General features: G+C 46.0%; 1 protein-coding gene across 1 annotated transcript in view; it reads left to right on the top strand.

The window, feature by feature from the left end:
• Positions 1-14,131, top strand: part of LOC143495195 (NACHT, LRR and PYD domains-containing protein 3-like) — a 45,833-nt gene extending 31,702 nt beyond the window's left edge. The window contains exons 7-12 of the mRNA XM_076992503.1: positions 3,257-5,045; positions 7,849-8,019; positions 9,438-9,608; positions 10,412-10,585; positions 12,869-12,915; positions 13,291-14,131. Coding sequence (XP_076848618.1) covers positions 3,257-5,045; positions 7,849-8,019; positions 9,438-9,608; positions 10,412-10,585; positions 12,869-12,915; positions 13,291-13,826 — 2,888 coding nt within the window. The 3' untranslated portion in view covers positions 13,827-14,131. The remainder of the gene's footprint in view (positions 1-3,256; positions 5,046-7,848; positions 8,020-9,437; positions 9,609-10,411; positions 10,586-12,868; positions 12,916-13,290) is intronic.
• The last annotated feature ends 1,420 nt before the right edge of the window (positions 14,132-15,551 follow it).

Genomic DNA, 15,551 nt, shown 5'->3' with positions numbered 1-15,551 from the left:
AAGGATATAATGACCAGCGGTCAACTGGTACAAAGCCAAGACATATATAGACAGACAAACGACCATCAGGTGGGAACGGATCACGGGCTCCGCCCACCTGAGGGGCGTACACGACGTCACAAAACAACAACAACACAGCCGCTGTGGACAGAGGCGGCCGGTAGGGGGCCGCCTCACCGTGACAGACCCCCCCACCAAGCCGCACTCCCCTCCACTGGGTGTGTGGCACACAGCGGCTGCACAACAACACGAAGGGGCAGGAAGGCAAGGACAGGCAGGGACACACCTCCTGCAGTCCACGAGCTGAAACACAAAACACAACATTAGTCAGCTCACCTCCCTGGGCGGGACCCTGGACCGACCGGGCTGTTAACAACACAAAACCACGCCCCAGTCGGTCACAGGGCCCTCACGCCCTAACCGGCATTCAGCTGGTAAGCCCCATGGGTGTGAGGACGAGGGGCTACGGCTCCTCTCTCGTTCCTTGTGTGTGTGTGGGTGTGCAGGCTACCTCTCCAAGGCGTGGCTACTTCACCTCCTGAACCTACCTCCTCCCAGAGCTGACCCCTGCCTTCTGCTAGGGGTCACCCCAGCCTCCTGGGGAGCCAACCCCTCCCGGGGCCTCTCATCTCAAGGTGGACTCCTCCACCCAACCCAGGAGCGCCAGAGACCGAGGCCCAGAGCACCCCCGACGCGGGCTAGGGAGCAGCCCCAAGGGCTTCCTGGTCACCCCGGGCAGGAGGGAGGATCTCCATCCCCAGCAGGAGCTTTTCAGACCGGAGCCCCATGGTCCCCAAACATCCGGGGGCCCCAGCCCTCTAGGGAGGGGCTCTTCACGACCGGGCTCCGGTCACCCCACAACACAAGGGGGCTCCTGCCAGGTGGAGACCCCCACAAGGTCCAGGAACACTGCCAAGGAGAAGCACCTGCACAAAGAACACACCCTCACACACACACACACACACACATACAAACACAAAACACAAACGCGCCTTACCCTATTCAGGGCCTCCCTTGGGAGAGACGCCCTCCGTGCCACACCCCATGGCACGGGACCACAGCCGGTCCCCCCCCAAACACACATTCAGGGGGAGGAGCATGCGTGGAATTACACGCAAACATTAGACAACACGTTAGGACACAACACACACGCAAAGACTAGACAAGCAAACAAAAAACGGCGTACACACAAACAGCTTCCGAAGGGTGGCTGGTCATTCTGTGACGGGCAGGTGTGAGCAACAAAAAGGAAGCGATCACGCCAAGTCTCAGGGAAAAAGGGTGGTTTAATATAAAGTGTGCAAACCTAAAACCCGTGCAATAGATCCAAATCAAGGATATAATGACCAGCGGTCAACTGGTACAAAGCCAAGACATATATAGACAGACAAACGACCATCAGGTGGGAACGGATCACGGGCTCCGCCCACCTGAGGGGCGTACACGACGTCACAAAACAACAACAACACAGCCGCTGTGGACAGAGGCGGCCGGTAGGGGGCCGCCTCACCGTGACACTAACACAGTGTATAGGCCTTTTATTTAATGGTTAAATGAATAAAGCAATATTTTCTTATGGATCTGTCAGTAATTTCAAGTGAAAACATTTTTCAACAAGCAAACAGATAAAAACAAACTTCCTTCAAAGAAAACATGTCCTGTACATTAAATGAATAAAGTAATAAAGGTTTGAAAAGTGCTGGAATTTAAGCTAAAGTACTTGAAAACGCTTGAAATTGTAACTACTTCGTTTCACAACAAATAGCTGTCTGACTGAACAGTTCTCTTGTATTACGTTAACAAATACGAGCCTCTTGTAATTCCAGGACGAAACATGAGAGAACGTGAAGATGTTAAGATTGGGCGTTTTGAAAATAAACAACCATTAAATAATGTGAATAAAAAAGCGAATTATTTCGAATGATTTCGAGTATATGTATAAATATTTAACTTAATTATGTTTAACTGGTGCGCGCAGTTACAAAATTCGAGAGGTGCACGACCTTGCGAATCGACAGCGTGCGACACCCTCGCGCACGGGCGGAGCCACTGCGATTACGTCATTTTCGCCGCGCTGACCCTCGCCGCTTGTGCGCGCTGCAGTGACTTCACGGGCTACCGTTGCATTGTGGGGAATGTAGTGTTTGTGCGTGCAAAACACCATCGGGCGGCTGTGGCCTGCGGCCCGGTTCTAATAGTAATTAAATATCATCCAGGGGGGCATAGATAATCATTTCCTTGACTTTGACACATGTGCTCTAGATGTTCAAATAAGCTGTTTGTCATGGTCAGCAGTGCATCCTCCACTCCCCACCTTGGCTGGAATGCGAACTGGAAAGGATCCAAAGATGGTGCTACCTCACTAAGCAGATGTTTCAGTATGATTTTCTCTAAGCATTTCATAGGCATTGAGGTTAATGACACAGGTCTCATATCATTCATCTCTTTGGGCCTGTTATTCTTTAGTACAGGTACAATCAGAGACTGTTTCCACTGAACCAGGATTGGTCCTGTTTCTACTGGCCGCTGAAACAGCATTTGAAATGGAAAAGCGAGTGAATCGGCACATGTGTGCAGCACTTTCCAACTGATACAGTCTGGACCCTGAGATTTATTAATGTTAACACGTAAAAACTGATCTTTAACCTCCTCAATGCTGATTTGTATGTCACAAACTTGCATAGTTCTGACTGCATCCATTGCCTATTTCTGCTGAGTTTTATAGTCAGTACTGTCAAACCTACAATAAAAAGTATTCAGTTCATCTGAGAAGGCGTTGTCATCTGAGACAGTCAAGTTCTGCATTTTAGGTTTATAACCAGTCATAATTTGTAATGCCTGCCAAGCCTCTTTTGCGTCATGGTTGAATAATGACTGAACCTTGTTTTTATAAGCAGTCTTGCAGTCCAGTATTTTCTTTAATGTTTTTCCATAAGGATCTGATGTCCTCCTTTGAGCCTCCAGATTTAAACAGCCTCTTTTTATGGTTTAGTAGTTCTTTAAGTTCAGGAGTAATCCATGGTTTATTATTTGGATAAAGTTTCACAGTCTTTTTTGGGATGATAATGTCCTCACACATCTGAATGTATCCTGAAACTGCAGCGTCATTGATGTTTGAAGATGAGTTTATCAAAAAGGTAGTGCAGTCCAGGCAATCCCTTAAAATACAACAATTTTCTTATATTTCATGTGATGAGTCTGTTATGATTGATCTTAAAGACATTAACATGTGTGCTGTTGTCTTCCTCTTTATCAGAACTGGCCCCTGCTTGCCACAGAAAGCTCAAATCTAAACTGAGGGGAAAATGTCAGAAAATTACTGAAGGAATCTCAGAGCATGGAACCACAACACTTCTGAATGAGATCTACACAGAGCTCTACATCACAGAGGGAGGGAGTGGAGAGGTCAATAATGAACATGAGGTGAGACAGATTGAGACAGCATCCAGGAGACCAGCAACACAGGAGACACCCATCAAATGCAGTGACATCTTTAGACCCTTACCAGGACAAGACAAAGCCATCAGAACTGTGCTGACTAAAGGAGTGGCTGGAATTGGTAAAACAGTCTCAGTGCAGAAGTTCATACTGGACTGGTCTGAAGGAAATGTAAATCAGGATGTTCTCTTCATATTTCCACTTCCTTTTAGGGAGCTGAATTTGATGAAGGAGAAAAAGCTCAGTCTGGTGCAGCTTCTTCATTGCTTTTTTCCAGAAACATGTGAATTAAAACCAACTCACTATACAAATTACAAAATTCTGTTCATCTTTGATGGTCTGGATGAGTGTCGTCTTCCTCTAGATTTCCAGAACAATGAGAGCTTGTGGGATGTAAGAGATTCAACCTCAGTGGATGTGCTGCTGACAAACCTCATCAAGGGGAATCTGCTTCCCTCTGCTCTCCTCTGGATAACCTCTCGACCAGCAGCAGCCAATCAGATCCCTCCTCAGTGTGTTGACCAGGTAACAGAGGTGCGAGGGTTCAGTGGCTTTCAGAAAGAGGAGTACTTCAGGAAGAGAATCAGAGACCAGAGTCTGGCCAACAGAATCATTTCACACATGAAGTCATCAAGAAGTCTCTACATCATGTGCCACATTCCAGTCTTCTGTTGGATTGCAGCCACTGTTCTAGAGAGGATGTTGGATGAAGCAGAGAGTGGAGAGATCCCCAAGACTCTGACTCAGATGTTCACACACTTCCTGATCTTTCACATCAAACACAAGCACCAAAAGTATGAACAGAAAAGTGACACTGTCACTAAACAAACTAGAAAACATGTTTTGGCACTGGGACAACTGGCTTTCCAACAGCTGGAAAAAGGCAACCTGATCTTCTATGAGGAAGACCTGAGAAACAGTGGCATTGATGTCAGAGAAATGTCGGTGTATTCAGGAATGTGCACTCAGATCTTCAGAGAAGAGTTTGGTCTACAGCTGGGGAAGGTGTTCAGCTTTGTACATCTGAGTGTTCAGGAGTTTCTGGCTGCTTTATATGTGTTCATTACCTTCATCTCCACCAACACAAATGTGCTGGAACAGCAACAACCTGGATTTTTCAGTATTTTCAAAAAATCAATATCTTCTCTCCTCAGCAGTGCAGTGGACAAGGCCTTACAGAGTCAGAATGGACATCTGGACCTTTTCCTCCGCTTCCTTCTGGGTCTCTCACTGGAGTCCAATCAGACTCTCTTACGAGGACTACTGACACGGACAGGAAGAAGCTCTCACAGCAAAGAGGAAACAGTCCAGTACATCAAGGAGAAGATCAGGGAGAATCCCTCTCCAGAGAAATCCATCAATCTGTTCCACTGTCTGAATGAACTGAATGATCATTCTCTAGTACAGGAAGTCCAAACATACCTGAGCAGAGGAGGTGACACTCGTCTTCATGGAGTCAGGCTCTCTCCTGCTCAGTGGTCAGCTCTGGTGTTTGTGTTGCTGAACTCAGAAGAGGAGCTGGATGAATTTGACCTGAGGAAATATGACCCATCAGAGGAATGTCTACTGAGACTGCTGCCAGTGGTCAAAGCATCCAGAAAAGTCATGTGAGTATTTTCATTCAGAGATTCACAGTGGACATAGCACTGGATGCTCCTGAATCAGAAGGTCTATCAGAGGGGGGGGGGGGGGGGGGCGCTGCCTCTGTGCTCTGGGGTGTGGGGCCCGGGGTGCGGGGGGAGCAGGTGCTGGCCCTCAGCGGGGGTGGCGGGACATGGGGCCCGGTGCCTAGGGCCCTGCCCGCGCGGGGGTGACCTGCGCCACTGCGGGTCCGCCGCTGGGTGGGGTGGGTCAGTGTGCCTTGTGTCGGGGCATCGGGTCTGGGCCTTGGGGCTCTGAGGTGCCTGGGTGGTGGGGGTGGGGCGGTGTTTGTTGGGGGGTATCTGGAGTGGGCTGGGGGCGCTGGGTTTCAGACTCAGACCAGCTTATCTTCAATACTGTTGATGTCTGTTGTTGCTTGATTACCAATCGCACAATACGGTTGTGGGTGCTTACATGAGTTTGTTGTGCATATGGGATGAATATGTGTTTAGGTGAATGTGGATGTCCAGACCGGCTACTCTCTGCGGTGGGGGGGTAGTAAATCATGGTGCCTAATGAGCCAGCTAGTTAGCTGGACCTATGGACCTATGCATTCCCACCACCCACACACCCCTACTTACAACACCCCCCCACACATACAAACACACACAGTCCTTTTACATTTAGGATCCTGGGGGGCAGGCATGTTACCCAGAGGTCAATGAGGTGGGCCTGCTGTCATGGCCTCACCCGTCTCCTAACCACTGTCTGTCCCTCAGTTTTTACTGCACTTTAGACATTGAGGGCTTTTGAGGGGATGGTGTGGACACACGTCGTCCAGTGGCCCGGGGCTTTGCCCACGTTTGTCCCAGCACCTGTCCCCTCAATTTTAACTACACCATAGTATCACACACTACCATACATGCATATACACCAACACCTACACACTACACAGCACTGGGGGTGGAGGGGTGGGAAGGCCTTCCTTCACCCGTTTCCTGCTCCCTGCCGGGACAGGGATGGGTCGCTAGCGCGGGGCTGGACTGGTGGCGTCCTGGAGCTGCTGCCGATCCTTGCTGGTCCAGCCATTTGCCCCCGCCGTGGAGGGTGTGTTAATTTGGATGAATGTGTCTTTGTCCTTGTCTCTTTTTGTATAGGTGGGTGAATGAGTACATGTTGGGGGGGGGGGGGGGTATATGGGTGTGTGTGTATATATTGGGATGAATGTGTAAGTACATTTGTGGGTGTATACATGTCCGTAAGAGTGTATATGGTTGTGGGTGAATGTGTGTGGGAGTGTATGTTTGTGTAGTTGTATATATGTGTGAGGGTCTATATATGAGGGTGAGTGTGTGTGTGTGTGTGTATATAAGGATGGGTGTAGGTGTATACATAATGAGGGTGTATATAAGGGGGTGTGTGTATGTATGTAGGGGTGTATACATGGGGGTGAATGTAAATATGAGTTTGAGTGTATGTGTGAGGACAGCTGGTTCTGGGTCTGGGGCTTGTTGTGCCCGGTCCTCTCCCAGCTGCTCCCCTGTGGTTACTTCTCCCCTTTTTTCTGTCTTTTCCCTTTTTATTTTCTCTCCCCCTCTTTTCTCTCCCCCTCTTTTCTATATTCTATCTTCTTATGGTCCACCTAACCTCAATAATTGTTATCACTATTGCACTGTATTATACAGAATTGTTATCATTTGATCTGTACATAAAAACAAAGTTGTCCTCCAAAGATGGGGGGGGGGTGGAGGAAGTTTTATTAATTCATTCCAAATATTTTCTGTTAAAGTTAACTACATGAACATATGAGATATGAGACCTCACCATGTCAGTAGATTATTATAAAGCACAGGGTGAAGCCTCCACTACAGTTACTGGCCTCTGCTTTGATACTTTTAAATCTGTTAATGTAATTAATTTCATCCTATTTTTACAAGATACTGTGATGTGGGGTACATATTAGTCACAAACGTACACAGACTTAAACACACTTTGTTTATTGAAGTAAATGGAGGAAACGGGCGGCACGGTGGTGTGGTGGTTAGCACTGTCGCCTCACAGCAAGGCGGTCTGGGTTCGATTCTTGGTCTGGGCTGCTCTGTGTGGAGTTTGCATGTTCTCCCTGTGCCTGTGTGGGTTTCCTCCAGGTACTCTGGTTTCCTCCCACAGTCCAAAGACATGTGTGTTAGGTTGATTGATCATGCTAAATTGCCCGTAGGTGTGTGTGCGTGCGTGTGTGTTGGCCATGCGGTGGACTGGCGACCTGCCCATGGTGTACCCTGCCTTCGCCTGGAGATGTTGGGATTGGCTCCAGCCCCCCCGTGACCCTGACTAGCGGGATTATGCGGTTCAGATAATGGATGGATGGATGGATGGAGGAAACAACTGGGGAGAGGGATCCAGACGTAATTCAAAGTCAATGCCAAAAAAACAGTCCAGGTCAGGTACACACAAAAAGAAGAAAAAACAGACAGAGGTACAAAAAGGGAGAATCCAGGAGAGCAGTGAACTAGACAAACTGGGTCGAACCACAAAGAGAATAGAATACAGGAAAAACTCTTGGTATGCTTTCAAAATGTCGGCAATACTTCACAAAGAGTTTATTGAGTGTCGTGATATAAATAATAGCCTATGATGAGAACCAGGTGTGAACTAGTACTGAGGGGAGGAGGAACGGGTCAGATGACGTGGGGCATTCTGGGAGTTGCAGTCTCCAGGGTTGAGCTGCATAACAGATACAGAGGATAATTTAATCAGCAGTCTGGATTCTGGAATCCAGCATCATCTGATTGATCTGTATTTTGTACTGTATTTACTCCTCCTTTACAGACTGTCTGGCTGTGGTCTCACTGAGGAGTCTTGCAAATCTCTCACATCAGTTCTACAAACAGAAAACTCACTGAAAGAGCTGGAGATTAATAATAATGACCTACAAGATTCAGGAGTGGAGCAGCTCTGTGCTGGACTGAAGAGTTCAAACTGTAAACTGGAGATTCTCAGGTGAGTTTTCTGTCAATTTAATCTGGAATGGAAACAGTGAAGTGTGGTGACACTACAGGGTTTTAATAAATAATAAGATAAATATTTATGTACTTTTAAAAGTAAATTTCCTTTTTTAAAATAATAAAACTCCTTTGAGTACAGTATAAATACATCTACCACAATGCAATGCAAGACAATTTCATTCTTTATTATTTTATGAGGTTTTCGTTCTTTATTAATTTCAAATATTTTCTGTTAAAATTAACTACATGAACTACATTTCATTGACTGACCACATTGTGGAGAGAAAGAAAAATGTGTGATGCATAAGTAGATTTACATAATCTCCTAGAAGAGAAATGTAACACTCTAAAGAGACTCAGAGGAGCCCTTGTTCAAATGTATGTGGGTATTTATGGAAACGTTCACACTCCTACACAGAGCTGAACACACACACACACACACACACACACACACACACCTGCATAGAAGCGACAAACACGCAGGTTGTAAAACAGCTCTGCCCCAAGTGTGTTATTAATGTTCCAAATCCAGACATCTACACTACTGTGAAAGAAAATGTGGCAATATCTTTTAATTTAATATACAAATATGACAAATGCCCCAATATTAAAATGACATGTAATGAAAAAACCACCTTTTCAGTGCTTGTGCACACACATTTGACAACATTATATCAAAGTTCAGAGCTAAGCAGTTTAGGATTATTAGGTTTAATATTATGGAGGGTGTTTGGTGGTGTAGGATCATATGTGAGGAGTGGATACGAGACCTCACCATGACAGTAGTTTATTATAAAGCACAGGGTGAAGCCTCCACTACAGTTACTGGCCTCTGCTTTGATACTTTTTAATCTGTTAATGTAATTAATTTCATCCTATTTTACAAGATACTGTGATGTGGGGTACATATTAGTGACAAACGTACACAGACTTAAACACACTTTGTTTATTGAAGTAAATGGAGGAAACAACTGGGCAGAGGGATCCAGACGTAATCCAAAGTCAATGTCAAAAAAACAGTCCAGGTGAGGTACACACAAAAAGAAGAAAAAACAGACAGAGGTACAAAAAGGGAGAATCCAGGAGAGCAGTGAACTAGACAAACTGGGTCGAACCACAAAGAGAATAGAATGCAGGAAAAAACGTTATGTATGCTTTCAAAATGTCGGCAATACTTCACAAAGAGTTTAGTGAGTGTCGTGATATAAATAATAGCCTATGATGAGAACCAGGTGTGAACTAGTACTGAGGGGAGGAGGAACGGGTCAGACGACGTGGGGCATTCTGGGAGTTGCAGTCTGCAGGGTTGAGCTGCATAACAGATACAGAGGATAATTTAATCAGCAGTTCAGATTCTGGAATCCAGCATCATCTGATTGATCTACATTTTGTACTGTATTTACTCCTTTACAGACTGTCTCTCTGTGGTCTCACTGAGGAGTCTTGCAAATCTCTCATATCAGTTCTACAAACAGAAACCTCACTGAAACAACTGGAAATTAATAATAATGACCTACAAGATTCAGGAGTGGAGCAGCTCTGTGCTGGACTGAAGAGTTCAAACTGTAAACTGGAGATTCTCAGGTGAGTTTTCTGTCAATTTAATCTGGAATGGAAACAGTAAAGTGTGGTGGCACTACAGGGTTTTAATCAATTTAAGATTAATATTTATGTACTTTTAAAATGTCAATTTCCTTTTAAAAATAATAAACTTCCTTTGATTACACTATAAAAAATCCTACCACAAGGCAATGCAAGACAATTTCACACTTTATTATTTTATGAGGTTTTCTTTCTTTATTAATTCCAAATATTTCCTGTTAAAATTAACTACATGAACTACATGTCATTGACGGAGTCCTTGTCCAAATGTATGTGGGTATTTATGGAAACACACACTCCTACACACCGCTGAACAGACACACTCCTACACAGACCTGACTGAAACACACAGCTTGTAAAACAGCTCTGCCCCAAGTGTCTTATTAATGTTCCAAATCCAGACGTCCACATCCATAGTACTGTGAAAGAAAATGTGGCAATATCTTTTAATTTCATTTACACATATGACAAATACCCCAATATTAAAATGACATGTAATGAAAAAACCACCTTTTCAGTGCTTGTGCACACACATTTGACAACATTATATCAAAGATCAGAGCTAAGCAGTTTAGGATTATTAGGTTTAATATTGTGGAGGGTGTTTGGTGGTGTAGGATCATAGGTGAGGAATGGATATGAGACCTCACCATGTCAGTAGTTTATTATAAAGCACAGGGTGAAGCCTCCACTACAGATACTGGCCTCTCTAGCGCCCCATACTGGCTGCTCTGCAAATGCAGTGAGGACACTGTCTTTCTCCCTCTTTTTCCTCCTTTCTGCAGATTGTCTGGTTGTTTGGTCACAGAGGAAAGCTGTTCTTCTCTGGCTTCAGCTCTGAGTTCAAACCCCTCACACCTGAAAGAACTGGATCTGACTTACAACCACCCAGGAGACTCAGGAGTGAAGCTGCTCTCTGCTAGACTGGAGGATCCCCACTGCAGACTGGACACACTCAGGTATGTAGGAATCGCCTTAAACACCCTGTGTGTGAACACACACTCCAAATGTGAGAAGAACAGTGTCATACATAGAAACAGCACACATGACACACACATGGTCTTATTCCTAAAATTCATACAGTATCATACATGACACCAGTGGCAGCTCGTCAGTAGGGGGCGCTGGGGTGCCGTCCTCATCAAATTATCCAGAGAAAAAATGTTACTTAGACATATGAACTTATGTAAATTATATATTGCAAAAGTATTATGAAACTAGTAATACTGACAATTATCGTACATTTAAAAAAAGATCAATAATTCTATCTAGTTGTAAGCACAGGTGGTCACACCTGCTTGGCATTGCTGCCTGACGCACCTCCGATGGTGCCATTGTGTGGGCTGCAGGGTCGTCAGCTGGGGGGGGGCACCCTTCACTGATGTTTCACTCCATTATCCCCCAGAACATCTCTGGGTGGTGGAGCAGCAACAGGGACGTCTCCCTGCCGCCCCCTGCAGCCTGCTGAAGGATCTGTATTCACCCCACTCTCTGACCCCAGCGTTATTATTGTTGTGTGTGGAATGAGTCGCAGGGGACTGTGCATGTCAGGGACGTCCATCTCCCTGAATCAAGCACAAGTACTGACCGCATACCAGAACGTCTCCCTCAAGAGCTTCTTTCCCCCATGTGTCATCCTTCCTTCTGAGCCACAGCCAGAAGCTCCCTTCCTCACCCTCCTCTGCAAGGTTGCGAATAGCTCACCTCCTGTTAGGGCCTGTGACACCCAGAGTTTTCAGTAGCCTCTGTGTGGATGTCCCAGTGAAGCCCCTGCATCTGACATTCACTGGGAAGATGAATGGTCTCCACTCAGCTTGTGAGCACGTTGCTGCCAGCTCTGCGTACTTGTCCTTCTTCCGTTCGTACGAGGACTCCATGTGCTCCTCCCATGGGACTGTCAGCTCTGCCATGATGACTGCTTTGGCAGGTGCTGACCAGAGCACGATGTCTGGGCGCAAGGATGTTATAGTAATTTCTGCTGGGAATTTCAGTTGGCGGCTAAGGTCGGCTGCCAACTGCCACTCACTTCCTAGCGACAGGAGCGACCGCTCTGTCCCCGTGCTGCGCCGTGCTGTCGTCCCTGGCCTGGTAAACTGGATCCACATCGGGGAGGTGGGTAGGCTTGCTGACCGGTTTACCTGCTGTCTGTGGGCTTCCAGGATCTCTGTGAGCTTGCGCAGGACCTTGTCATGCCGCCACCTGTACCTTCCCTGTGACAGCGCTGTCTTGCATCTGGAGAGGATGTGCTTTAGGGTTGGACTTGGGAAACTACAGAGATGGCAGTGTTCTTCTGTGCCAAACCAGGTGAGAAGGTTCCGGGGGCTCGGTAAGGTGTCGTATGTGGCCCTAATCCGAAAGCTCAGTCTTGCCTGGGGAGTTCTCCACAAATCGGCCCAAGTGATGGTTCTGTTTAGCACAGCCTCCCAAGTAGTCCATCTGCCTTGCTGTTGCTGGCTCACTGCTGTAATCTTGTATGTTTCCTCCTCCATCTTGGCAACTTCAGAGATCACAAGATCCTTCCTCTCCTTCCTGGTCGCTTTGGACCAGCTCTTTGGTGCTACTGCCCATCCCAGACCAGATCTGCCCAACTGTGTAGCACCAACGATCTCCTGGTGCTTCAGCCGTTCCACTGCCTGGTCAACTGCTTGGGATGCATTCCACTTCCGTCCAGTGCGAATCTGAGGGTTGGCAGCTCGAATTGCCGGGTCCGTGGAGTCTCTCAGTTCGAAGTGGAGTCTCACCTTCTCCTTTTGTCCACTGAATGTCTGTGACATTATATGTGTACCGTATACTTCCTGTGTGTGGGGCGCTGGACTAATGGGTGTCTATGTAGGTCCTTAAACTTTTGGCATACATGTGATCTGGAGAAGCTCTTTAATTGGTTGCCTTAAAGTTTGCTGCGGGACAGAGAGCTGCGCCCCAGACACACCTACTTTTATCAGTAGCCTATCAGTATAGTTAATTATTGATCCTGGAATATTCTTTAAAGGGTTTGACTCCACACACAAGGCAGTGAATGTAATCTGTGAAGTCTAGACCCTATAGAGTTGTGTGTGTGTGTGTGTGTGTGTGTGTGTGTGTGTGTGTGTGTGTGTGTGGGACAGACTGTTCAGTTATCTATGTGCATGTGTGTGTGTGAGTAATAGAGCTTTCTTCCTCTATTTCTATATTTCTCTCAGGACAGAACCTTCAGAATAAAAAATAACTGTGTGTGTGTGTGTGTGTGTGTGTGTGTTCTTTAGGGTGGATCATGCAGGGAAGATCAGTCTCAAACCAGGACTAAGAAAATGTAAGCAGTTATGTAGTTAATACATACACACACACACACACACACACACACACACACACACAGAGAGATATACACACACACACACACACACACACACACACACACACAGAAAATATAACCAGCATGTATATATATATACACACACACACACAAATATACACACACACACACACACGCACGCACGCACACACACACACACACGCACGCACGCACGCACACACACACGCACACACGCACACACACACACGCATGCACACACACACACTCATACACACACACACACACACACACACACATACACACACACACACACACACACACACACACACACACAGTATTTGTGTGGTCTCCTCTAATGTCTCTTCTTGTGTGCAGATGCGTGTGAGCTCACACTGGACCCAAACACAGCACACACACGTCTCTCTCTGTCTGAGGGGAACAGAAAGGTGACGTATGTGAAGGAGCAGCAGACGTATCCTGATCATCCAGAGAGATTTGATTACTGGCCTCAGGTGATGTGTAGAGAGAGTCTGACTGGACGCTGTTACTGGGAGGTTGAGTGGAGTGGAGATGCTGATATAGCAGTGACATATAAAGGAATCAGCAGGAAAGGAGACAGTAATGACTGTTGGTTTGGATTCAATATAAAGTCCTGGAAGCTGCGCTGCTATAATAACAGTTACTTTGTCTATCACAATAATAACGACACTCACATCTCTGCCCCCTCCAGCTCCAACAGAGTAGGAGTGTATCTGGACTGGCCGGCCGGCACTCTGTCCTTCTACAGCGTCTCCTCTCACACACACACACTCACACACTTACACACACTCCACTCCACATTCACTGAGCCCCTCTATGCAGGGTTTTGGGTTTGGGATTCTGACTCCTCAGTGTGTGTGTGTGAGATATAATAACCTCCTGTGTACTGGAGCAACACCTGCGTCTCCATGGAAACACACACTCCTGTACACACACAACTGGAGAACAAAATCTCTCTCTCTCTCTCTCTCCCTCCTCTTTTTCTTGCCTCAACAGTTACTGTCTTCTCTGCATTTCTAGGTTTAGGGGTAAATGAAGTCCTGTGATTACATGCAGAGTAGTTAACCGTGGAGTGTAGAACCTGCTTCTACATTTTACTGTTTTATCCAGTATTTTACATTTACAGTTGTGATCAAATTTATTCAACCCCCACTGAAATAAAGTGTTTTGGCCAGTTTGACATTGATTTTGATCATTTCAGTCATCTTATTTACAATTATATCAAAGAGGCACTTATAAATTAGACAAACATAACATAATATTTATGATGGAATAACCACAAATGTCTTTACTGTGCTCACATCATTATCAGTTTTATTCAACCCCCTAGTGACATTATTTTTTAGTACTTAGTACAACATCCTTTTCCAGTTATGACAGCTTTCAAGCGTGAAGCATAGCTTGACACAAGTGTCTTGCAGCGACCTATGGGTATCTTAGCCCATTCTTCATGGGCAAAAGCCTCCAGTTCAGTCACATTCTTAGGCTTGCGCACTGCAACTGCCTTCTTTAGGTCCCACCAGAGGTTCTCAATTGGATTTAAGTCTGGTGATTGCGATGGCCACTCTAGAATGTTCCAGCCTTTCATGTTCAACCATGCTCTAGTGGACTTGGATGTGTGCTTCGGATCATTGTCCTGTTGGAAGGTCCAACGTCTCCCAAGCCGCAGGTTTGTGACTGACTCCATCACATTTTCCTCCAAGATCTCCTGGTACTGAAGGGAATTCATGGTACCCTGCACACGTTGAAGCTTTCCTGTACCATTAGAAGCAAAACAGCCCCAAAGCATAATTGACCCCCTGCCATGCTTCACAGTAGGCAAGGTGTTCTTTTGTTCATAAGCCTGGTTCTTCCTTCTCCAAACATAGCGCTGGTCCATTGTCCCAAACAGTTCTAATTTAGTTTCATCTGACCACAGTACACTGTTCCAAAACCTTTGTGGCTTGTCCACATGACTTTTGGCATACTGCAGTCGACTTTTCTTGTTCTTTGGAGTCAGCAAGGGGGTGCGTCTGGGCGTTCTGGCATGGAGGTCTTCGTTATGCAGTGCGCGCCTTATTGTCTGAGCTGAAACTTCAGTGCCCACATCTGACAGGTCTTTTTTCAGTTCCTTAGCAGTCACGCGGGGATTTTTCTCCACATTACGCTTCAGGTAGCGCACAGCAGTCGCGGTCAGGATCTTCTTTCTGCCACGACCAGGTAACGTTTCCACTGTGCCCTTTAACTTGAACTTGCGAATGATACTTCCGATAGTGTCTCTTGGAATATTTAACAACTTCGCAATCTTTTTATATCCATTGCCATTCTTGTGAAGAGCAATAACATCTTCTCTTTTCTTCTGGGACCATTCTCTTGCCTTCACCATGCTTGGAAACACACCAGTAGATGTCTAGAAGGAGCTGAGTATCACAGTCCTTTTAAATCTGCCTAATTGGTGCTTATCATGCTTGATTGCTGCTCGTTGACATCCACAGATGTTTTCAATACCTGATGGAAAACACTGGAATGAACCTCTGTTCTTAGGAGTGGTAGTCGTAAAGGGGTTGAATAATTGTGTCAATGAAGAAATCACAAAAAGGCCATTTAATACTTTATGA

Source organism: Brachyhypopomus gauderio, unplaced genomic scaffold (assembly GCF_052324685.1).
Source record: "Brachyhypopomus gauderio isolate BG-103 unplaced genomic scaffold, BGAUD_0.2 sc94, whole genome shotgun sequence".
Classification (NCBI taxonomy): Eukaryota; Metazoa; Chordata; class Actinopteri; order Gymnotiformes; family Hypopomidae; genus Brachyhypopomus; species Brachyhypopomus gauderio.
The sequence above is the reverse complement of the archived record's forward strand: the minus strand, read 5'-3'. Positions and strand labels throughout refer to the sequence as shown.